The sequence below is a fragment of the Dipodomys spectabilis genome, unplaced genomic scaffold, assembly GCF_019054845.1.
Source record: "Dipodomys spectabilis isolate Male_0828 unplaced genomic scaffold, ASM1905484v1 ptg000102l, whole genome shotgun sequence".
Classification (NCBI taxonomy): Eukaryota; Metazoa; Chordata; class Mammalia; order Rodentia; family Heteromyidae; genus Dipodomys; species Dipodomys spectabilis.
Genome location: NW_024870779.1, coordinates 4,902,918 through 4,928,212, shown reverse-complemented (window position 1 = coordinate 4,928,212; position 25,295 = coordinate 4,902,918). Strand labels below are relative to the sequence as shown.

The 25,295-nt window shown below is 47.1% G+C and overlaps 2 protein-coding genes across 2 annotated transcripts; one reads left to right on the top strand and one right to left on the bottom strand.

The window, feature by feature from the left end:
• Positions 1-1,913: 1,913 nt before the first annotated feature.
• LOC122113952 (ubiquitin-conjugating enzyme E2 D2-like) lies at positions 1,914-2,589 on the top strand. The gene has a single exon (XM_042687099.1). It carries the CDS (start codon positions 1,990-1,992, stop codon positions 2,434-2,436), a length of 447 nt encoding a protein of 148 aa, XP_042543033.1. The 5' UTR covers positions 1,914-1,989; the 3' UTR covers positions 2,437-2,589.
• Positions 2,590-10,380: 7,791 nt separating this feature from the next.
• LOC122113992 (melanocortin-2 receptor accessory protein 2-like) lies at positions 10,381-24,517 on the bottom strand. Its single transcript, XM_042687130.1, has 3 exons — positions 24,391-24,517; positions 18,464-18,563; positions 10,381-10,774 (listed from the first exon to the last, which is right to left on the bottom strand). Exons 1-3 carry the CDS (start codon positions 24,515-24,517, stop codon positions 10,381-10,383), a joined length of 621 nt encoding a protein of 206 aa, XP_042543064.1.
• Between the last annotated feature and the right edge of the window lie 778 nt (positions 24,518-25,295).

Below are 25,295 nucleotides of genomic sequence, written 5' to 3'. Positions count from 1 at the left end.
GGGAGAACTGTGAGGAAAAAGTAAGATTAGAAGAATGTAGGGAGGGAAACAGAGAGAGGGAAAATATATAACCAAGACCTGAATTCAGAAAGAGGATGGGGATAGAAGGAAAGGAGAAGATAAAGATGAAGAAAAAGGAAAAAGGAAAATAAAAAAATTTAAATGATACAAGTTGACCCATTGCAACAATGAAATGTACAAGATGCTACAGTTGAAAAATGAGCTTTACAATTTGGGGAGGAGTGTAGTTGGGGAGGTGGGAGGGCAGGGATGGTAGGGGAAAACAAAGGAGGAGCCAACAATGCTGGATAAGAAATGTACTTATTACCTTGCTCACATAACTGTAACCCCTCTGTACAATATTTTCACAATAAAAAACTTATTTTAAAAAATTTTAAATGCAACACTTAAAAATTATATAAGCATAAAGAAATAATGCTACAATTAAATGAGTTAAAGCTGAGAGTTTATGAATTGAGTAATCTATATCTGAATTAAGTATGCACACAATGAAGGTTAAGATCTAATAATTGAAGACGGGTATATATATCTGGGGATGAACAGAACAACAATTAAGTAATGCAAAAAAAAAAAAAAAAAAAGGACCAAAAGGGGAAAGAGTATAAAGAGAATAAAAACAAGAAAGACTAAACATGGTCTTGACTTTGTATCAAGCCATTACCATCATAGGCTGTGATCTAAATTCTAGATTAACCAATAAAATTAGTTCAATAACTCAGGCTCCTCTACTAAAAGTGTGTGCGCATGGGCAGGGCCTGGGGGCGGGGGTGCACCAGTCCTGGGACTTGAATTCAGAGCCTGGGCACTATCCTTTAGCTTTTTTGTTCAAGGCTAGTGCTTTACCACCATGAGCCACAGCTCTAGTTCTGACTTTTTTAGTGGTTTATTGGAGATAAGAGTCTCAGATTTTCCCGCCCCACTGGCTTTGAACCACAATCCTTAGATCTTAGCCTCCTGAGTAGCTAGGATCATAGGCTAAACCACTTCCTTCCTCATCCCTCCGCCTTCTGTCAGCAGCAGTCCTGAACTGTGACTGGCCACTAGGGCATGGCTCAGAGAGGCCACTGAGCCCTGAAACACACTCTAAAGGACCAAGGGACATTGGTGCTCAACTTTTGCAGAGAGCATGCTTTGAGAGGAACCACCATACACCAAGTAGAAATGTTCAGGGCCTTTCCCGCTAGGCCCATAGTCTAAGAAGGAAAGACCAGTTGTTCTCTTTCATTAGTTGTCTCAGCGTGTGGCAAGGATCTTTTCATTCTGTAATGCTTTCCCAAGTGGCATCAAGGCCATCGGTCCCCTCCATCCTCCCCTTCCTCCTCTTCCTCTCAGCCCCATTTTAACACAAATTGTACAAGAAGGAAAGAGAGGAGGAAGGGGGGGAAAAAAGGAGGGAGGATTCTCTCAATATCAGTCTCTAACCGAGCTGCAGCCTCATCATAAAGTAACCGGTTGTGCGCCATGAATTTATTTAAAAGAATTTCACAAACAATGGTGTCATGGGGCTGGGAAGGTGGCTCAGTGGTAGAGCACTTGCCTTGCATGCCTGAGGCCCTGGGTTCGATTCCTCAGCACCACATAAGCAAAAAGAACAAAGCTGGAAGTGGCGCTGTGGCTCAAGTGGTAGAGCGCTAGCCTTGAGCTGAAGAGCTGAGGGACAGCGCCCAGGCCCAGAGTTCAGACCCCACGACCGGACCCCCCCCCCAAAAAAAAACAAAAAAACAGTGGTGACATTTTACCCACCAAACAGCAGATTTGATGCTAAAAAAAAAAAAAAGTGAGGATCCGCTGCGGCAGCCCCAGAAGCTGAGCGGGCCCGGCCCTCAGCCCGTCCCCCCGGACCCTTGCTCCAGTACATCCTGTTTTCTCCAGCCGACCCGCGACCGCCCAGGCGGCCTCAGGCCTCCTGGTCCCTTCCCCGTCCCTCCCGGGTCCCCATCCCAGGCCCGGGGGCTACTGCCTCCCACTATGGCTCTGAAGAGAATCCACAAGGAATTGAATGACCCGGCACGGGATCCCCCAGCACAATGTTCAGCCGGTCCTGTTGGAGATCACATGTTTCATTGGCAAGCTACAATAATGGGACCATATGACAGTCCCTATCAGGGTGGAGTATTTTTCTCGACAATTCATTTCCCAACAGATTACCCCTTCAAACCACCTAAGGTTGCATTTACAACAAGAACTTATCATCCAAATATTAACAGTAATGGGAGCATTTGTCTTGATATTCTACGGTCACAGTGGTCTCCAGCACTAACTATTTCAAAAGTACTTTTGTCCATCTGTTCTCTGTTGAGTGATCCCAATCCAGATGATCCCTTAGTGCCTGAGATTGCTCCAATCTACAAAACAGATAGAGAATCTAAGTACAACGGAATAGCTCAGGAATGGACTCAGAAGTATGCGATGTAATTAAAGAAATTATTGGATAACCTCTACAAATAAAGATAGGGGAACTCTGAAAGAGAAAGTCCTTTTGATTTCCATTTGACTGCTTTCTATGAGCCCACGCCTCATCTTCCCCTGTGCACATGTTTACCTGATAAAACAGAAGTGCTGCGGGTTGTACATACTTGGAACAACAGACTAGAGATACTGTACTTCTGTACCAACATTGCCTCCTAGCGGAGAAGTATGTGGGTGAAAAGCCAATCTTCCAGGCATAACCTAGGTGTGAGACAAAAAAACTTTACTTGCCGGGCGCTGGTGGCTCACGCCTGTAATCCTAGCTACTCAGGAGGCTGAGATCTGAGGATCATGGTTCAAAGCCAGCTCGGGCAGGAAAGACCGTGAGACTCCTATCTCCAATAAACCACCAGAAAACCGGAAGTGGCGCTGTAGCTCAAGTGGTAGAGCGCTCGCCTTGAGCTGAAGAGCTGAGGGACAGCGCCCAGGCCCAGAGTTCAAGCCCCACGACTGACAAAAAAAAAAAAAAAAACTTTACTTATTGGCAGAAATTTGGATAATGGCAAGGTGCGAGGGATGGTGGGCACATGGTGTGTACTTGGATGGGAGAAAGCTCCACTGGCCTGTAGGAGATTGTTTTTAAGTGGAATCCATTTAAAATCAAAACCGTTATGAACAGCAAAGTGAAGAACATGAAGTTATTTCTGTATTCATTTTCTTCGAAGGACCTACAACTTAGGTGAAAGTTATGACCAACCAGATTAAACTACCCACATCCTGTATTCTAAGGTCTAAGTTTAACTGGTCAACATTTAAATGGATTGGAGCTATTAGTACAAAAAGTGTGATGGGCTTTGTTTGCAACTCTTTTACATTTCCCTACCCTTTCAGCCTTTCATCCTCCCTCTCTCTCTCTCTCTTTCTCTTTCTCTCTCTCTTTCTTTCCATATTCTTTGGTTCGTATGTGGTTTCTCAGTTAATACATAGCTAATAGCTCTTATTTTTCTTATGTTTTTAACTGCTTAGGTCTATTTGGATGTAATGGTGAAAATTCATTTGATGGAAATACTTGTGTATATTTAAAGACACAATTGCTCCTCTGGAGCTTGTACGTTCAAGAATGATTAATCTGTGTAATAAACTGATTGCTACAGTCATTACATATAAAAAAGTGAAGCAAGTTATTGCTGCTCACATGTATCATTTGTGATTTACTGCTTGTATTAACATCTTAAAAATGTTTTCATTTTAATGGGTGGCTCATTCCTGTAATCCTCGCTACTCAGGAGGCTGAGATCTGAGGATCCTGGTTTGAAGCCTGCCCAGGCAGGAAAGTCTGTGAGATTCTTATCTCCAATTAACCACCAGAAAACTGGAAGTGGAGCTGTCACTCAAATGCCAACCCTGAGCAAAAAGTGCCAAGTGATAGCTTGAGTAATGGTATGCACACACACACACACACACACACACACACACACACACACACACACGACTTGAGGAATAAACAAAGTTTTGACTTATCACAAGACTAAATATGAAAATCATCACATTTTAGCACCTACATAACCTGACTCAATTTTGAAGAGAAGAGCAAATATATATATATATATATATATATATATTTTTTTTTTACAAAAATGACTTGAGAAATTATATGTTGTCAAGTCAATCTCTCTTCTCTCAACTCAACAATAGCAAAAGCTTTGAGTACAGGGGTGAGAGCAGTACTGGTTTGAACTCAGGAGCTTCCTGCTTTTCCTGTTCACTTACTTGTTAGACTAGTGCCCTACCATGGCAGCCAGCCCTCTAGCCCTGCTTTTTGCTGGCTATTTTAGAGATGAAGATTCTTCAGCTTTTCTGCCCCATTTGGCTTTGAACCATAGTCCTCCAGATTCAGCCTTGTAAGTAGCTAGGATTATACATGTGAGACCTTAGTACCTGGCTAGAAGTTCTGTTTTTAATTATATGCTAAACCTATGAACATTTGAAATAAAACAGTTTATACATGGCACCATTTGTCTAGACATGTAGAAGGCTTATGGATCAATCAGAATTGTAATTAATGACTTCTTAATTTTCCTTTATTACCAGCTTAACAGTAGCTCATCTTAGTGTTGTTTCAATGACTTAAGTAGGATATGCTACTTTTGTGTTTTTTCTAATAACGTCTTAGAAATGTAACCCATAATTTCAATTACCTTTATTATACAGAAAAGGGTGATTCAAAAATCTAGGAATATTTTCTAGTTTTAACATTAGCTTACTCTTTGCTTCTACCTAGTGGACAACTGCTAGTATAAGAAGTTTTTAAATCACCTGAGTAAAAATGTGGGCTCTTTGGTTTCCACAGCATATGGGTTTTGTTTCTTTTGTCTGGGTATTTCAAAATCATTGTGGGTTTTGGTCCCAATCTAAGGAATTAAGTGAAGACTTTAAAACCTATACTAATGTGAATATACTGGCCTATAATAAGAAGCATGCTTGTCCACATTACAAAGTCTTTGTTTGTATAAACTGTGGCAGTAATATCATTGACACTTCTACTGCACCAATGAGTGTAGCTGTTTAGCTAAACTGGAAGTCACCCAGCTCCCAACAGTGGCTCCTATCCATGGAACATGATTTATTTTAGTTAGCCTCAAAAAGAATAAAAATAAAAATATAGATTCTCAAAGTGCACCGGTGGCTCATGCCTATTCAAGAAGCTGAGCTCTAAGGATCATGGTTCAAAGCCAATCCAAGCAGGAAAGTTCCTGAGACTCTTATCTCCAGTGAACCACCAAAAGTAGAGCTGTGGCTCAAGTGGTAGAGTGCTAACCTTTAAAAAAAAATGCTGAGGGACAGCACTCAGGCTGTTAGTTCAAGATCTCGTACTAGCACACACACACAAAATCACTTAAATTCTCCACATCCTACAAACTCACCAAATTTAATATTCTTTCCATAATATGCACAATGAACATGTCTTATAAAAGAACAGTTATGGTATAATATCCCCGATCCAAAAGGGACTCTGAGACACCCAGTTAAGGCAGCTAGGAACTTTATTACCGCCATGTGGGGTCCCCTTCCTACTACTGGGAAAGTAGGACAGCCCCAAGCTCACGGTAGAATGGGTTTTTGTTTTTATGCTCTTTGTGTTTTGTTGGGGTCTTGTTTGTTTGTGGTTTTTTGTTTTTTTTGTCGGTTGTGAAGCTTGAACTCTGGGCCTGGGCGCTGTCCCTCAGCTCTTCAGCTCAAGGCGAGCGCTCTACCACTTGAGCCACAGCGTCACTTCCGGTTTTCTGGTGGTTTATTGGAGATAAGAGTTTCACGGACTTACCTGCCCTGGCTGGCTTTGAACCATTATCCTCAGATCTCAGCCTCCTGAGTAGCTAGGATTATAGGTGTGAGCCACTGGCACCCAGATTAGGATGGGTTTTTATAGGGGTAGGTTGCATAGAGTTGCATAGATGAGCTATGCAAGGCAGGTTTGGCTCATTTTCATTGGTTATGGTTATATGACCTTTAAATTTATTTGTTCTTTAAGGTAAATATCATAAGTATAATTTTCAATAGGCCGCCCACCATGGTCTTCAATTGGAGGACAGGTGATGTCACCTGTGGGCTTAAGGCCCTACTACTGAGACAAGCAAGCAAGGTTACAGAAGCAAAACATAGCCTTGAGTCACAAGAGCATAGGCAAAACATAATCTTGCCTTGGTCAGCATGACCGGTACTATCAATGCTATTGACACTATTATAGAAATGATTTTTATTATAAGCTCCTGACTAATACAGCAACTCCGGGCAGCTGGTGATAAGCCTCAAGGTTGTCAGTAGCCTTCTACAAAGCTGCCAGCTTAGTAAACGGAGAGAGGGAGAGACGTTCTTTTGCTTTTTAGCAAGGATGTAAAGGGGCTGACTGTGGGTCAGCCTTTGCCTGGGGTTTTTCTTTACCAAGAGGTTTTGCTCTTTATTTTGTTCTGTTTTCTGATTTCACATTTTCTTCTCATGGATATCCTTCTTTTCCAAGGGAAAGGGGGTTCAGGGGAGAGAGTAAATTTCCAACAGCAATAGGGACTGAGGCCAGACAATAGGAGGAACATTGTACCAGTGAATAGCAACTCAGATATCACATTGGTGATTTGCTCTACTTAATTTGTTCTACTTAAATGTACTAAACAAAATTCTTTCATTTACCTCATTCCTGACTTATCTTCTCTTTCCTAGGCCTTAAGAGCTTTTTAATTGCTAATATTCTCCAATATTAACAACCCATAATAAGTCAAGGGAATTAGGCAAGTTGCGTTGCTGTAACAAAATACCACAGTTAAACAACAATAAGATTGTCAATGTGGGGTTTAGAGAATGTTTTCCACCTTCTTACTACATCCTAGCCTTGAACTGTGTGTGTGTGTGTGTGTGTGTGTGTGTGTGTGTGTGTGTGTGTGTGTGTAGGTGTGTGAGAGAGAGAAAGAGGGGGAAGATCTGATTTTGGCATTCATTCATTTTGGCATTAATTGATTTATTTTTTGTGCCAATACTGAGGCTTGAACTCAAGATGTGGGCACTATCCTTAAGCCTTTTTTGCTCAAGGCTGGTGCTCCACCACTTAAGCCACAGCTCCACTTCTGGCTTTTTGCTGATTAGTTGGAGATAAGAATCACATTCCCACCTAGGATGGCTTCAAACTGAGATCCTCAGATCTCAGCCTCCTGAGTAGCTAGCTGACTCCAGGGCCTGGGCTTAAAAGAAATTTTGATTTGCATGACATCTTGAAGTGTTTTCTTTTTATCTGTAGGGATGTATCCTTCTTTCTCACACTGGCAAACTCTTCCCTGGGGAGGAAAGAGGAGAAAACTCTGCCTTGACGACCCTTTAAAAAGAGGAAACTAGGGCTGGGAAGGTGGCTCAGTGGTAGAGTGCTTTCCTTGTATGCATGTGGCCCTGGGTTTGATTCCTCAGCACCACTTAAGCAGAAAAAGCCGGAAGTGGTGCTGTAGCTCAAGTGGTACAGCACTAGCCTTGAGCTGAAGAGGTGAGGGACAGCACCCAGGCCCCAGAGTACAGGCTCCACAACTGACAAATAAATAAACAAAGGAACTATTTTCTAATTCTCTAGGAGTGTGTTAAAATTACATTATTGAAATCTCTAGGATAGCATGTACTTGGAGACTGCTGACCCAGAGGTGCAGAAGACCCAAAGATTTGCCCATGATGATTTTGTTGTCCTGTCAGTGGTCAAATGGGAATTTCCCACAGACAGAAGGAGTCCCTTGCCTGCACCCTCAGCCCTGCCTTCCTCCAGGCTGTGTTCTGCTGGACAATCAAACAGCAGGGTAAGCACATTAGTTCCAAAATAGGCCACTGAGCCACTGAGCAGGACACGTGACAAGATAAATCATTTAGTCTTGGTCTTTAGAATCATCTGACTAAGAAAACAAGCAGACATTATTCTCCAACTGCCACAGGCAACAGAAAGTCTATGAGGAGGAAAGACATGGAAAGTAAATTCCTGACAAAGCGGCGGTGCCTCATGATCTCACCTGCAGCCCTCACAGCTGTCTTCGCCCTAGGGGAAATATTAACAAGGTATGCAATGTCTGAATTATGTTTTCCATTGTTACCCCCAAATATATTACTAGAATGGTCGCTATGGACATAAGTGGAAACAGAGGCACAATGGCGTAGGCACAGCTTCTGATGAAACAAAACTAGCTGGGTTTTCATGCTTTGGTATTAACAAAAGGGAATGCACAGCCAGGTGCGAGTGGCCCACACCTGCGATCCTAGCTACACAGGAGGCTGAAATCTGAGGATTGAGGCTCAAAGCCAGCCAAGAAAGTCCGTGAGACTCTTATCTTCAGTTAAGCACCAAAACAGCTGGAAGAAGAGCTGTAACTCAAGTGGTAAACTGCTAGCCTTGGGTAAAAAAGCTCAAGGACAGCACTCAGGCCATGAGTTCAAGCCCCAGGACCAGCACAAAAGAGAATGCCCCAATATTATTCTGTGCCTTTTCTAAAATGGAATTGTAGTAAGTAGGCTTACTGATTTTCTCTATGCTTTTCTCTATAAATAAATGTATATTCAGCTCAGGCAGGCAAGTCTGTGAGACTCTTATTGCCAACGAACCAGAAATAAAAAACTGGCTCAAATGGTAGAGGGCCAGCCTTAACAGAAGATGCCAAGCAAGAGCGTGAAACAAAAACAGCACAAAACAGTAATACTTTCCCATGAAGAATTATGTCTAACTTAGCCACACTCTGTGTGGTGATTAAAGACGCAAAACCAGGGAAGAAAGCGAGCCCAGGACTCACTCACTGAAGTAGCCAGGCTACTTAAGAACATGACACCTGCAGAAGGTGGCCTCGTGTTCGCATGGCGCTTCGCAGAGGTGCAATTCCAGTGCGTGTCATTTCCTGTCACCTCTGCTCATCATCGAAGTCTCGTGACAGAACCACTCTCCTGGGACCCAGCTACTCAGGAGGCTGAGCTCTGAGGATCGCAGTTCAAAGCCAACCGTGGCAAAAAACAAAAAAAGTACAGTAGACTCATCTCCAATGAACTACCAGAAAGCCGGAAGTGGTGCTGTGGCGCACGTGGCGGAGCGCCAGCCTTGAGCCAAAGAGCGCAGGGACAGTGCCAAGGCCCTGAGTTCAAATCCCAGGACCAGCACTGCGAAGAAAAAGAACGTGAATCTGTTCAAGTGGTTTTGATTACCGAACGTGCCTCAGGCTCTTTTCCGCAGCTGGTGTTGGACCAGCAGATGGCTACCTTGAGGGGTGACAGGGCGGTGGATCCTGGCGGGAGAATCCCGAAGTGGAGCGCCACGCGTGCTCTGATCACTGCGACCCCAGAGGGGACACATTTAGGTGCCATTCACCCCCGAGATGTGAGGAGGCACCAGAGACCTGCGATCACTTTTTAAATAAATAAACAGGACACAGAAGCGTGTGAAGATAGACCAGAGAAGAGACCTGGGGTGATTCAATAGCTTTATTCAGCGGCTAGCCAGGCGGGCGCAGAGCGCATGCGCACAGCAAGCCCTGGCGAGGGCGGCCATGGAAGGCAGCAGCGCACAGCCCGTCCTGCGCGGGGCGTGAGGCCTGCGTGGAGCTGGCCCCGCGGTGCCCACGCGTGACCCAGGCCACCGTGAGCCCCGCCAGGTGCACGTGCAGCCACTGACCCTCCCGGCTAGCGCCGCTGCGGAGACAGCAGACGCCGTACTTCTGCAGGGAATGTTACAGCAGTGTGCGCACATGCGCGTGCACACACACACGCGCATAGGCTGGGGACAACGCCAGCGGCCTGGCCCGCGCTTCCTGGAGACACGCGCGCGCGCCCGGGCCTGTGCGAGGACGAGGGCGGGGGCACGCACGGCTGCGGCTGCGTAGCCGGTGTGAGCGCGGCGGGGCTCCAGGCCCGAGGAGGTCCCGGCGTCCGTGTAGCCCGCCTCCGGGCGGGAGGGAAGGGGACGAGGCCGCCACCGCGCCCACAAAGTCGGTCCCCCTGGCCCGAGCGCAAAGCTCGTCATGAATACCAGCTCCTGGCACATGGTCTCCTCCGGACGGGGGACCGGGCTGCGCAAAAATGAGGGGGAGAGCGGAGGGGAGAGAGAGACACACGGAGAGACAGAGACGGAGAGAGAGGCTTGCTAAAGGCAGAACACATGGTGGCGGCGGCGGCTGGAGGCCGCCAGGAATACATGGCTAGATTGTCCGTTAACAGCAGGAAAAAATAGTGTAAATACCGCGATCCCCCAAAGACCCGGAAACAAACAGCAAGACTTCTTCATCCCGATCCTGTCTATCTGCCTGTCTGTCTCTCTGTCGGCTTGTCTGTCTCTGTCTCACTGTCTGTCTGTCTCTGTCTGTCTCTCTTTCACACACTCACACAGCTTGGTGGATAGAGATCTCACACTACACGGAGACAGAGCCCACATTTTCAAGCAGACGCCGCGCGTGCGTCTCAGTCCAGGCCCCTGCGGGAGGCCTCGGACACGGGCTTGTTTTCCAGAACGATCGGTGGCTCGGAGATCAGGAGGTCGTCCTCGGCGAAGGAGGAGCTGTGGTCCGTGTTCACGAAGTTGGGGAGGTCAAACTCCACGAGGTGGGGCGGCGCGCGGGCGGGCGGCCCGTCGCCCCGGGCGGCCTCGGGGGGCCGGCGGGTGTTGTCCGGGGCCGGGGTCCCCGGGCCGGCCGCGGCCCCGCCCGCCCCGTCCAGCTCGCTGATGTAGCAGTGGAACACGGAGCGGGACTCCTCCGGGCCCGGACGCGCAAACACTTTCTCCGGCTCCAGAGGCTTCCCGAAGTCGGACACGAAGCTGTTCATTCTGAACCTCTTCTCCGAAGACTCCGCGTTGCTGCACGGAACACGGAGAGAAAAGATGCTTTAGATGCTGGCCCTCTGTCCGCTGGGCCCCGCCCCTCGGACCGCAAGACCCCGCCCCTCCGCCCCGGGGCCCCGCCCCTCCGCCCGTGGGGCCCGCCCCTCCACTCCGGAGCCCCGCCTCTCCACCCTGGGGCCCCGCCTCTCCACCCCGCGGCCCCGCCCCTCCGCCCGTGGGGCCCGCCCCTTGGAGCTGCGCTGGAGGGAAAGCACTTCCCAAAGGGCACAAAGAAACCCAAGGCCAAGATGGGGGAGTTGGGATCATCGAAAAGATAGAACCTGCTGCTCTTCTTCAGCACAGTGAATGAGCGAGTAACTCTCAGGCCCAGAAGTGTGGCACTCCCTCCTCCACTGTCAACCTTTCAGACTCAGAGAGAGTGGTTCCTGGACCTCAGACGCGGTGACTGTCATCCTAGCCACTCAGGAGGCTGAGATCTGAGGATCACGATTTGAAGCCAGCCAGACAGGAAAGCTCATGAGACTCTCGTCTCCAATAAACTACTCCGAAGAAGCTGGACGTGGTGTTGTGTGTGGCTCAAGTGGTTGAGCACCAGCCTTAAAACAAAAAAAACTAAGAGACAGCGCCCATGCTCCGAGTTCAAGTCCCAGGACTGGAACAACAAAAACAAAAAAAAAAGCCATCCAGACTGGAGCTTAGCTCAAGAGGTAGGCTGCCAAGCACGCCAGCTTGCCACCCTTTACAAAAGAAAAGCACCTCACGGAAAGAAAAGGACCAAAAAAATTGTTCCCGAAGTACAAGAAGCACAGTGCACGTTTTCTTTTCTTTTCTTTTTTTTTTTTTGGGGGGGGGTCCCGTCGTGTGGCCTGAACTCTGGGCCTGGGCACTATCCCTCAGCTCTTCAGCTCAAGCCTAGCGCTCTACCACTTGAGCCACAGTGCCACTTCCGGCTTTTTTCTTTTTGCTTATGTGGTGCTGAGGAATCGAATCCAGGGCCTCATGCATGCAAGGCAAACGCTCTACCACTGAGCCACCTTCCCAGCCCCATACAGTGCACGTTTTCACAGGCAGAGCAGACCTCCCAAAAGCAGGCTCTGGAGTCTGTGTGCAATGAATGTATAATCTCAATGATTGTGTTCTTAAATCTTTTCTTAAATCTTAAATCTTTTCTTTCCCACCTGAACACTTGCAACAAATTTCAGGCTTTTTTTTTTTTTTTTTGCCAGTCCTGGAGCTTGAACTCAGGGCCTGGGCACTGTCTCTGAGCCTCTCTGTGCTCAAGGCTAGCACTCTACCATGAGCCACAGCACCACTTCTGCCTTTTTCTGTTTATGAGGTATTGAGGAATTGAACCCAGGGCTTCATACATGCTGGGCAAGCACGCTACCACTAAGCCACATCCCTAGACTTGGTACAAATGTCTAATGATCACCTTCTTATGGATGAGGGGACTTGGGGGTCATGCAAGTCTGATTCATGTCACCAACATCCCTATTATCAAGAATCGGACCAGGTGTGATGAAGCACATCTGTGATCCCAGGACTCAGGAAGGAGCTTAAGGAAGGAAGGCCAGGAGTTCAAGGCCACCCTGGGATATGTGGTAAGATCTGGACTCAGGAACATCACACACACACACACACACACACACACACACACACCACATTTGCTGACTTCTGAAATCCAGTGAATTTGTTTGTGAATTGGGCTTGTGAATTGGGCTTGCTAGCAGCAAGTAGAAGAAAAGAAAGGAGGTGTGAGGCTGCACCTGACCAAGACACGGGATATGCATATAAAGGACAAAGAAGGCAAACCGGCCTTGCACAACTAATTGATGCTGATGAAAGATGCGGGCCTGGGAGTGGGGGGAGCTTCAGGCTTCCAAGAGGAAGCACTTTTCTGCGGTTACCAAGGTAATGACCCTAAGCAATGCACCTGCTACCAAAGGCCCTCAGCTAGCTGGATTGGGGGAAAAAAATAAGTATGTTATTTGATATTTAGTAAAACCCATGTGCTGCTCTTCTTTCCTAAATTATCTAAGTGAATCTTTTCCTCAATGTAAACACTGCAATGTTATTGCTGACTCATAGAAGTTTGGATATATTTGGTGTACAAGGTATTGTGAAGGTGTTCTGTGTGTGTGTGTGTGTGTGCACGCACCCATGCTGGGGCTTGAACTCAGGGCCTGGGTGCTGTCCCTGAGTTGTTTTGCTCAAGGCTAGCATTCTATCACTTGATCCACTGCTCTACTTCTAGCTTTTGGTGATTAATCAGGGATAAGAGTCTCACACACTTTTTTCTCCAGAGATGGCAGTAAACTGCAATCCTCAAATCCCAGCCTCCTTAGTAGCTGGGATTACAAATGTGAGCCACAGCACCAGCTGGACATGTTCTCTTGATCTGAGTTAGTGTTTTCTTTTTTGTACAGATCTCTTTATATGAGCTACAAGAGCTCAGGTGCCGTGGAGATTTCTTGTCATTTGTTGGTGAGAAAGGCCTCGAGGAAGACAGAAAAATGAAGGCATCCTGTCTGTTTGTTTGTTTGGCTTGAAGTCAGGGCCTCGTGCTCTCACTTGGCTTTTTTCACTCAAGGCTGACACTCTACCACTTGAGCCACAGCTCTACTTCAGGCTTGTTTTTTCCTGGTTAGTTGTTGATAAGAGTCTTGGGGGCTTTTCTACGTGGGCTGGCTTTACACCGCAATCCTCAGATCTCAGGCTTCTAGGTCGGTAGGATTACAAGCATGAGCCACTGGTGCCCAGCTCTGACCCTGTGCTCTTGTCACCAGGTCCTTCCAGGGTGCTCCCTTGCCAGTGCTCTTGCCATCCCTACAGGCCAGATACCTAGAAGCTGTGTGCCAACTTCTAAGCCTCTGCGTGGCTATCTTCCCACCCATCTGTCAAAGTCAAGCTTTTCTGTTCTGTGACGCCCTATGCGACCCTCCCAGAGGAAGGAGTCTGTCCTCTTGCCCCTTGCCTAGGCACCCCCTTTCCTGTCTGGGTTTGGCTTAGTCACTCAAGTCCTTTTCCTCTCTCTAACCGAGGGGCGCAGTCTTCACCAAAAGGCCTTGCCAGACACAGAGTGCTCGCCTTCTCTGCGAACCACCACACACTGAGCATCTACCTGCCGCTTGCCCAGCACCATGAGCACCAGGTGGCACCAACCACCCTCACATTTATTTTTCTGGGGTAAGACAGGCTGCCAATGTCCAGGGAACTGGATCCCCCAGCTCCCTCTGCAGAGGGACAGCATAGCAATGTTCTGGTCGTTTCCCAGGAACTTTCTAGATTGAGAGGATGGAGACAATGTGTGCAGCTGGCATCTCCAGCAGCCATTGCCCCAAGGCGTTTAAAGATGTGCAAGCTAAGCAGAGACCTATGAGTGACGATTTCTGTACAAAAACAGCCACTACAAATAGATAGAGCCCTAGCCTGTGTGGAGAGACGCGTGCCATACAGAAAGATGTCTTCAGCAAGCCTGGCCGAGCTGGGGCTGTGGGAATCCTGGCTGACTAGGAAAGAGGCGAGCTAAGCCAGACAGAGAAGATTCTGTCTCCTTCCAATGATCTATGGCACAGCCCTAGAAAAGGCAGAGCTGGGCACTCAATAAACATCTTCTAACGGATAGCGAATGAAAGACAACAGCCAGATACCCATGGCTCACACCTCTCATCCTAGCTACTCAGTGGGATAAGATCAGAGGATTATGGTTCAAAGCCATCCCAGGAAGGAAAGACCATAAGACTCTTATCTCCAATTAACCACCGGTGCCTCAGAGTGGTAGAGTGTTAGCCTTGAGCAGAAAAGCTCAGCGGCAGCACCCAGGCCCTGTGTTCAAGCCCCAGGACCTACCAGAGAGAGAGACAGAGACAGAGAGAGAGAGAGAGACAGAGAGAGAGAGAGAGAGAGAGAGAGGAGGGTGAGAGAGAGGAAGAGAAGACGAGAAGGAGGAGGACGAGGAGGAATAATCTTGAGTGGCCAGATGTCCTGCCTCGTCCAGCCTTGGCCAGCTGGCCCTGGCCATGGTCATCAGAGAGTTTGAGCCATGACATTTTCCTGCTCAGAGATCTGGCGGCTCATGCCCATCCTTCCCTGAGCACCATAGTCAGGAACATTACAACTCAAGGCACAAAGTGATTCTCACTCCTCCAAGTCACGAGCATTCTGCCCTTGCCCCTCCATGAAAGAAGGTTAAAATATTCAGCGTAAGGAAACATCCTGAGCCTCTCCCATGGCTCTCCCTGTGAGGCAGCAGCATGATGATGGAGCCCTAGCGCGGGTAAGATGGCTCTTCACCCTCACTGCCCACAAAGCATCCACAGGGTGGCAGGTGCTTCGTGGCCTTGACCACTTTGGGGAAAGGTGCTTCTGGCTTTGTAACAAGTCTCTCCTGCCCTGCCATCTGCCTTCCTTGTGATGGCTGACACTGCACACAGATCTATTCTCCTCCTGCACATGAACCTATTCCCTCTCCTGGCACAGAGTGACTGGGTGAATATGGCTAGGTGTGATGGATGAGCTGTGGGAAGCCACTTCCTGCTGAAGAAGCCGAGGCAAAGGCAGGCTGAGGTCCCATGCATCCTTGGGTCCTTTGGCCATGTCTCAGGCAGCCCAGGGGCTGAGGAGCGGAGGCTGCATAGCTCTAGCTGTCTCTTGCCAACTCTGCCAACATAGAGATGAGCAAGAGCCAGCTGGTGCTATGCAGAGATTTGGGGAGCTCCTGATTTATAACCTGCCAGCCCAGCTCGGACACTTTCTTCCCAATGTGGAATCTCACACTGGGCACAGAGGCGTTTCAAGCATGGTCCTCGAGGATGAGCTAATCTTTCATAAAAAATGTTCTGACTTCATCTTGTTAGAGGAGCTCTGGGTTACCTGGCCACCATTCTGTGGCTGAGCACTGTTTGGATTGCCACGGAAGAGAGAAATCCCCTTGGGGTAAAAGCGAATTGACAAATGCAAGTCCAAGTCTCAAGGTCTCCATGACACCTGAGAGGAGTGGACAGTCACAGTCCCCCCTCCCACCCCTGGCCCCGAGACTCAGCTCACTGGATGATATTGTGTGTGTGTGTGTGTGTGTGTGTGTGTGTGTGTGTGTGTGTGCATGTGTAATGAGAGATTTATTTTAAGGAACTGGATGTGTCATTGTGCAGGCTAGCAAGTCCCAAATCTACAGAGGAGGCCGATAGGCTAGAGACGCAGAGAAGAGATGTATTTCCTGTCAGTTCTGGTCTTCTGGAAGATTCTGTTTGGGGAGATAGGTCTTAAGTCTATTGAGGCCTCCAATGGAAGAGATAAGACACCCACATTATAGAAAGTAATACACTTCATTTAAAGTACACTAGTTTATGCTAATTTAAGATCTCTGAAGAACGATCTTAAAAAAGTAACCTTCACTGGACTGGGGGACAACTCAAGTAGTAGAGCACCTGCCTAGCAAGCTCGAAGCCCTGACACTGACATTAAAAAAGATGAAGAAGAAGAAGAACCTTCACAGAAGCATCCAGAATAATGTTTGACCAAATATCTAAATGCTGCAGCCTAGACATGTTTCGACTCAGAAAGTCATGCTCTATTAGTGCACAGGTGTTTTTATTCATAAAATCATGTGCCTCAATGATCCTGCAAAAAAAAAATCCAAGGAACAGGGAGATCATCGAGTGTAACTATTCTCTGACCATTCCACTCTCTTCATTGCTCTTGCAAATCACTGCAAATTCCCCAATTCCTTAAACCCACACAGTGAGAAGCAAAGGTGTATATGGCTGTTTGGAGGACATGGGGTGGGGGAAAGGAAGGGTATTTCTTTTTTTTTGGTCGCTCATGGGGCTTAAACTCTGGGCCTGGCCCCTGACCCTCAGCTCTTCAACTCAAGGCTAGCACTCTACCACTGGAGCCACAGCGCCACTTCAGTTTTCTGGTGGTTTTTTGGAGATAAGAGTCTCACAGCCTTTCCTGCCCAAGCTGGCTTTGAACCGAGATCCTCAGATCTCAGCCTCCTGAGTAGCTAGGATAATAGGCATGAGCCACCGGCGCCCTGCTGAGGAAGGGTATTTCTATGGCTTCTGAAGTGCTTCCCAGCCACCGTCCCCCGTGCCTTAGGAAGTGGTTCTTTTCCTACCATTCAAAATGATTGTGTTGAAAATTTTTCCCCAATCCTTGATGTCTAAGTGCTGGGCAGAAGCATTTGTTATCATTCGAGGGCAGAATGAAGGCCAAGCAACAAGCACCAGGGCTTGAGTTATGTAACTGTTAGGGACCATGTGCAACCTCCTCCAGTCCCTCCCCCAGCTCCCTCCACTTTCCCTGCCTGCTCTTTGCTCTAGGAAATTGCCCTAGGATGGAGCTTCAGGCTGCTGGTCGGTGTTCAGCCAACAAGGGGCAATGGTGAAACGTGGGAAGGAGGGAACAGAGAGAAGTTTTACTTGGAGGCCAGACCGCCTGCTGCGCCCCTGAGATCCAGGGCAGGTGGGAAGGGCCCCTCTGTTAATGAGCCTTGGAAACTGCCTTTACCAAAAGCACTTCTAGTTACCAACTCGAGTAGTTATCAGTTGCTCAGTAGAACCAACTAATAAGCTCTTTGACACATTATTTTCCTGTTTGCATTTAATGAAGTATATTTTTTAAACCATCCCTGTGAAGTGTTTTCTGCAGGCATGGCAGCTCAAGCCTGTAATCCTAGCTACTTGGGAAGCAGAGATTGGAGAACCAGTTTCAGGCCAGCATGAAGTTCAGGCCAGCCAAAGGATGCTTAGGAGACTCCATCTCAACCCATGGCTTGGAGTGTTGGCGTGAGGAGGCCCGTGTAGAAGATTACAGCCCAAGCTGGCCCACATATAATAAACCCCAATAACAAACAATGGAAAAGGGGACTGAAGGTGTGGCTTAAGTGTCAGAGAGCCTGCTTAGCAAGCACAAGGCCCCAAGTTCAACGACCCCTCCCCCAGTACAGACTGGAGAAAAGAGGGTATTTTCTGATATTTTTGATCTGATGTTAGCTCACTTCACAAATCCATGAAAAAAAATCTCCTTCATAAGTCCAAAGCCTAATGTTGATGCTTTTCATCTTGTTAGGAGCATTAAATAAGAGATTTCCTTTTATCCTGTTATCAAGGAAATTCAAGTTCAACTCAGCAATGCATCTGGGTAAGTAGTTTAGCTGAGTACTTACTGACAGCTATTCCTCTGTTCATTTTGCATTGTCTTTTTTCCTCTATTTTGAATCTGGCAAGCTGTGTACATCCTTTTCAAAATAAAGAAAAAATGCATCCTGATTAATCACCATTTCAATATAGAAATCAGCCCAGGTCAGCATGAACATTGTAGAAAAGGACCAGGAAGCTCAATTTCACCAGGGAAGCAAGAGGCAAAAAGCCAGGAGGAGCCAGGCACCATATGTGCACCTGTCAGACCAGCTATAGAGGAAGCCTAAATAGGGGGATTGTGGTCCAGGCTGGCCTAAGTAAAACACATGAGACTATCCCAGACATAGCCTCAAAGCTTCAAGGGCTATGAGCGTGTATCTAGTGTAGAGCACCTGCCTAGCAAGAGCCATAACATGATCCCCACCCCTGGCACCTGGGCCCCAGCCACAAACCACACACTGCCAAGTTTCTCCATGCATAGGCAACAACCAGCCCTGGTACCAGGTGCTGTTTCTTTAGGTCACTATGGAGCATGAGACATTTAGGTGCAGCCCAGACTTACTCTTGGTGTGGGGCGCCCGTCTTGGTCAGCAAAGTGAGCACAAAAAACATGAAAATCACAAAGACTGCAAGGCCAACCCAGAACCCGATCACGATGGAATCTGCAAAGCAAACAATAGTGGTATCAGTGTATCATCAGTGGCACCCACACGGTCCTGGGGCTTGAACACAGGGCCTGGGCACTGTCTCTGAGCTTCTTTTGCTCAAGGATAGCTCTCTACAATTTGAACCACAGCACTCCTTCAAGTTTTTTTCTGAGTGGTTTAATGGCAATAAGAGTCTCATGGACTTTCCTGGCCCATCTGGCTCAGGTCTCAGTCTCCTGAGTAGCTAGGATTACAAATATGAGCCACCTGTGCCCTGCTCCAATGAAATATTTTTATTCCACTATTAAAGTATGACTGATGGATAATTTATTTTCCCAGTAAGATTTTTAGGTCCTATCTACTCTAACACCATTAATCAACACTATAAGCATCCTTGATTCTATCATTTTAATATATCTCATTACAATTGAACAGAAATTACTTCAAAGACTCTTTGAATTTACTTGTCCAATTATTTGATAAATTAAGATCTATGTAGGTAAGGTTGAAATCAGTAGTGGATCAAATGGTATAGTGTGATAGACTTTTTTATTTTATTGCAGAGTTGATATGCAGAAGGGCTACAGTTTCATGAATCAGGTAGTGAGTAATGAGTACATTTCTTTTTGAACCATGTCTCCTCTTCCCTTACTCTCTCCCAGTTTTTCCCTTCTATCCCCACCCACAAAATATCCAGTTCATTTTCCACAGTGTCTAGTGAGCACCACTGTTGTATTTATTCATCCTGTCATACCTTTTCTGATAAAGATTAAGAAGTTTATGTAAGGCCAAGCACCAGTGGCTCACTCCTGTAATCCTACCTACTCAGAAGGCTGAGATCAGATGATCACAGTTTGAAGCCACCCCAGGAAGAAAAGTCCCTGTGAGATCTTATCTCCAATTAACCACTCAAAAACTGGAAGTGGCACTGTGGCTCAAAGTGGTAGGCACTAGCCTTGAGCAAAAGAGCTCATAGACAGCACCCAGGCCCTGAGTTCAAGCACCAGTTACGGCCCTAAATAAATAAATAAAGCTTGTATATTAATTGGGCTTACATGTGAAACATTATTCTAATTAAATTATGTCTATGTTATATAATTTGCTTCTTTTAAAAAAGGAGAAATAGCCATTTGCTCTGCATAATTCTTATTTTTATGCTGCACATCCTGCTGCAGTTAACATTGTCAAACACTCTGGATGCAAAATTTAATGTACTGTTCCAACATCTAACTATAAGTGCTAAAGGAATAGCAACTTCTTCAGATGTTGCTTTGTAAAATAATGGCAATGAGGCATAAAGGAAGACATAAGGACAAGTACCAAAAACACACGTCCTCAAGTGTAACTAACGTGGAATGATGGAATCTCCCAGGTCTGCCTGACTGTGAAGAAATGTTGACGAGTTAGTAACTGTTCCAGACACTGTGCCTGATGAGCTGCTTCAGAGGAAAGCAAATCCAAGAGGAGACAGAGGAGGGTTGCCAGTGATGCAGCCCAGGGCCTTCCTTCTCTGATCTTGTGCCTTGGGGAGCTGACACAAAGCAGCAGAAGTGGGGGGCCTGGGAGGCCCACAGCCTTCCAAGGAATAATGTGGCAGAGTGGGAGACAGAGTTGTAAGACTGGAGATCCCCAACCCAATGCCATTTCCAAGTGTTGCCCTGCTGATGTGACAACCGTGTTTCCCATGACAGCCGGCCTTGCCTAGCTCTTATTCATAATCCCTTTCAAATAGAATTCTGCTTCCTCTGATTATTTGCAGGAGCTTCCCCTTACCCTAGTCCTGTGCATGTGACAGACCCCAGGTTACTTTCCCACCCTGAACTTCTCTCAGGAACTAGAGAGCACTCTCTCCACCCAAGAACATCTAACTTCTCTTGAAGTTTTATTTTTCTGCCATGTTTGGTGGACACAAGTGTCACTGGGCCCAGTGTGATTTAGGAGAAGCTGGAGCCAAGTAGCCACACTCTGTCATGCGCCTCTGGGCTGTGTGAACAAATGGCCCGGGATACTTCCCAGTGGAATATAATACAAATATTTCCCTCACACAGGCTCTGGTGATGAACCATGCCTGTAACCCTAGCTGCTTAGAAGACTGAGACCTGAGAATCAGATTCCAAAGCCAGCCAGGGCAGGAATGTCCATGAGACTCTTATCTCCAATTAACCATCCAAAAGCAGGAAATAGAGCTCTGACTCAAGTGGTAGAGTGTCAGCTAAAAACCAAGCAAGAACAAAAGGCCCTGAGTTCAAGCCCCGGTACCAGCACAAAACAAAAACAAAATCAAAACCCTTCCTCTTAACCAGACTTATAATGGATGGCCTGAAACAAGAGAGCTGAAATCTAGCATGCACTTCCTCTCCAGGTTTGCTCTTTGCCATTCCTCCAAAGAATCAAGAAAAGAGTATGACCAATGACCTCTCCCACAGGGTCAGGACAGCAGAGCCGGCAGGGTCCTCACCCAGCAACCACAGTGATGGATGGGTGTCCCTCAGCGGGGCCTCTTGGCCCTGATCTCTCACTTTGGGCCAACTGACCTCTCCCCCCGACCTCCCCCCCCCGTGGCTGCACCTGCCCTGTGGACAGCTTCTGGCTGACCACCCATGAGGGACATCCTCAGGTTAGCGTATGAGTGAAGTGTGAGGTTTGCCTGCCACTGGTAGCTCAGAATAAGCCGGCTTCCTGTTATACCCCACTAAAGTGTGAGTGTCTGCTCAGCCACTCTGGGCTTTTGTTCTTTGAGAACAAACCCACTGTCTCCCCCGAGCCAAGCCCTTCCTTGAGGCTCACGGCTTTCCTTCCCTTTGTAGGAAGTCCTTCAGAGATCTCTCCATGTCTACTAGTTCCAGCCTCATGCACTTTCCTGTCCAGGCTGGCTTTAACCCATAATCTTCATATCTCAGCCTCCTGAGTAGCTAGGATTACAGGTGTGAGCCCCTGGCCCCCCTCCCACTGCAATAGTTGACTTAATCTTTTTACTTTCCTGAATATGGTGGGATTTTGCTTCCTTTTCACAGCTCTAGCTCACACAAGTGAGTCTCAGATGTGAAGTGTCTTTCACAGATCTCTTACAGCAGAACACACAGTAGCTTCTCACTTGAACAGTTTTGTATCTTTGTGATGTGCATACTAAAACAAATTTCCACTAATGGTATATTCAGTGAAATAAGTATCTAATGTGTCACAGCTCTAAGTTTCATAGAGATTTATTTCAAGCTGCAGTCATGTTTACAATATACTATGGGCAAAAAAGATCTTCTACAGTTGTTTCTAGAAATGCATCAACAAAATTACAGCAGTAGGACTATCTTCAGGCTGCCTCAAAACTAAGGAAAAGAGACAGAGGCAAGCTGGCATGGAGCTGGGGTAAACAGAAGCACACTGGCATGGAGCTGGGGTAAACAGAAGCACACTGGCATGGAGCTGGGGTAAACAGAAGCACACTGGCGTGGAGCTGGGGTAAACAGAAGCACACTGGCGTGGAGCTGGGGTAAACAGAAGCACACTGGCATGGAGCTGGGGTAAACAGAAGCACACTGGCATGGAGCTGGGGTAAACAGAAGCACACTGGCGTGGAGCTGGGGTAAACAGAAGCACACTGGCGTGGAGCTGGGGTAAACAGAGGCACACTGGCGTGGAGCTGGGGTAAACAGAAGCACACTGGCATGGAGCTGGGGTAAACAGAGGCAAGCTGGCGTGGAGCTGGGGTAAACAGAAGCACACTGGCGTGGAGCTGGGGTAAACAGAAGCACACTGGCATGGAGCTGGGGTAAACAGAAGCACACTGGCGTGGAGCTGGGGTAAACAGAAGCACACTGGCATGGAGCTGGGGTAAACAGAAGCACACTGGCGTGGAGCTGGGGTAAACAGAAGCACACTGGCGTGGAGCTGGGGTAAACAGAAGCACACTGGCGTGGAGCTGGGGTAAACAGAGGCACACTGGCGTGGAGCTGGGGCACAGATGCTGTCAGGGGGCACAATGCAATGGTTCACCCAGGCATTTTGATTTCTGCCATAATTTATAACAAACAAGTGTCCTTATTTTCATCCCTGAAAAACACACAGACTGCCAATCTATGTGAATTTAGGACAGTGATTTCGCTCCCAGCCCAATGATTTCACTCCCATGCTTCCATCAAATAATTAATGACAGCCTGTCCTAACGAGTTCATCTCCTTTTTCCTCCATAAATACAGAGAAAATGTTACCCAAAGACTGAGAAAAATCATTTAATTATTACTTGAGGCACAAAAGATATATGAAAGGCAATGACTTTTTTTCTCAAGGGGAAAAAATTCCTAGCTAGCTTTCCTTGCAGCGCATGGGTATAACGGGTCATTGATGCACACGGGTCATAAGGGAGGGAGGGAAAGCTTTTCCTTTGCTCCATTGTGCCTCTGGTTCTAATCTCCCTTGGGCTTCCTGATGTGTCACATTCGTTTGGATCATTTAAGCTACCCACAGCCTGTACTTGTAGCTGTTTGGAAGGCAGAGGGTTGAAGGATCGTGGTTAGCGGCCAGCCAGAGTAGAGAAGTTCTCAAGACTCCATCTCAACCAACGACTTGGTACAGTGGTGCCTCCTGCTGTCTCAGCAATGAGGGAGTGACTGCTGGGTTCTGTGTGCCCCTGCGGGCCCCAGTGACACGAGAAACACAGATAGGAGGATCACCTCTCAGGCTGGCCCCGGGCATTAAAAAAAAAAGTGAGAGAATGGACATCAGAAACAACCAATGGGAAAAGGGACTGCAGGCAGGCTTGGCTCAGGTTGAGAGAGCATGCACCCAGCAAGCATGAAGCTCAGAGTTCAATCTCCAGCACTGACAAAAACCAACAAACCTAACAAGTGGCCATGATGACACAGATCTATAATTCCAGTGTGTGGAAGGCTGAGGTAGGAGGAAGGCAAGTTGGAGGCCAGCCTGGGTCACTATCAGAAAAAATAGAATAAAGGAAAGGAAAGGAAAGGAACTTAAATTCTTTAATACATATATATGTATATATATATATATATATAGATAGATAGATATGCATTTATTAAGCAGACAGGACCTGGGAGAGGGCAGCAGACCCAGCCCATCACCCCAGTTCTGCTCTATACAATGAACCCACTTCTGCTGGCAGCCAGCACTACGTTTTATTTTTTATGTTATTTTTAACTTTTTCATAGTTATTATAAAGGTGATGGACAGAGAGGTTACAGTCACATAAGTCAGATGAAGAGCGTATTTCTTTTTGAACAGTGTTACCCCTTCCTTCACTCCCTCCCAGATTTTAGCTCCCATTCCCACCCACAAGTTGTATAGTTCATTTTCCACATGGTATCTAGTGAGTATCACTGCTGCATGTGTTCACCCTTTGTCCCTCCAGTTTTGATGAGAGTCCCTTCCATGGCCGTGCACTTCTTGTCTTTGTGTCAGATCGTTAACCATCTGTATAACACAAAACACACTGGAGTTCAGAACAGAGGCTGGCTGATTCCAGTGAACACACACACTGCCCTTCACTGGTCTAGAAAACCAAGTGTGTGTGAACAATACCATTGCCTATGGGCTGTTGCAAAAGAAAAGTCCCCACATAATAACCTCCAGAGTCCATTTTGCATATATGGGGTACCTGGAATCATTCATGCCAAAAAAAAGAGGCTTGATCTGAATTTTACATCTCTGCATGAATCAGAATGAGGTCCCCAGAGTGAGCAATCACTCCATGTGTGGAATGGGTGTTTTGTGGGTAGAAGACAATTATGTAAGAAGGTGGAATTTTCAGGAAACATAACCCATGGGTATTTCACAGGTAAAGACAAATACACCACATGCTTACAGTGGAGAGTTACACGAGACTTACATTTATGAGCCTTCAGTCCTTCAAAGGAAACTGGCCCGATTTCGTAATATTCATACTCCCAGGTGTAATCAGAATGTGATGCCAGCGGCTGGGAGGTTCTGTTTGAAGTTAACCTCTGGGAGGACATCTCCACTCTGCACAGGACAAAAGAGCAGGTTTGGAACTCATGAACAGACTGGTGATCTCCCATTTACCCTGGTGACGCTGGACCCCACTTAGGAGTCCAGGAGCCAAAACCTGAGTGACTCCTCTCATCCTCCTCAGGGAGGGGGTGGGGGAGTGGGACCTTGCTAGCTGCCCATACCTCCTGCCAGGGGGCCCCATTCACTTCTTTTTCTCACTCTACTTTTCTAGAATATATCTGAAACCAGGCATTGATGGCTTTTTTGTGAACTTCACAGAAGGCAATGTTCAATAAGTGAGGAGAGCAGGCAGACGGCAAGCTTACAGATTCAGCCTCATAATCTCTATTTGTGCAAATGTACAAAAAGACTGTGAGCATTCCATGAACAAGTTCTATCTGTTTCAAGCACCAGCCAGCTCAATGTGCATCTCTTGAGCATCTACTATGCAACAGTAAAGATGTGCAGCTTTGGCCAGATACCTAAAATCCTAGCTAATCAGGAAACTGAAATCTGAGGATCATAGTTCAAAGCCAGCCTGAGCAGGAAAATCCCATAAGACTCCCATCTCCAGTTAACCACAAAAAGCCAGAAGTGCAGATGTGGCTCAAGTGGTAGAGTGCTAGCTCTGAGAGGAAAAAGCTCAGGGACAGCACCTAGGCTGTGAGTTCAAGCCCCAGAGCTGGCTTTCGTTTATTTATTTATTTATGGGGTTGAGTGAAGAAGGAGAAGCCACTGGAGACACATATGGGAGATGACAAGCAAAGGCGACACCTTGGGTGC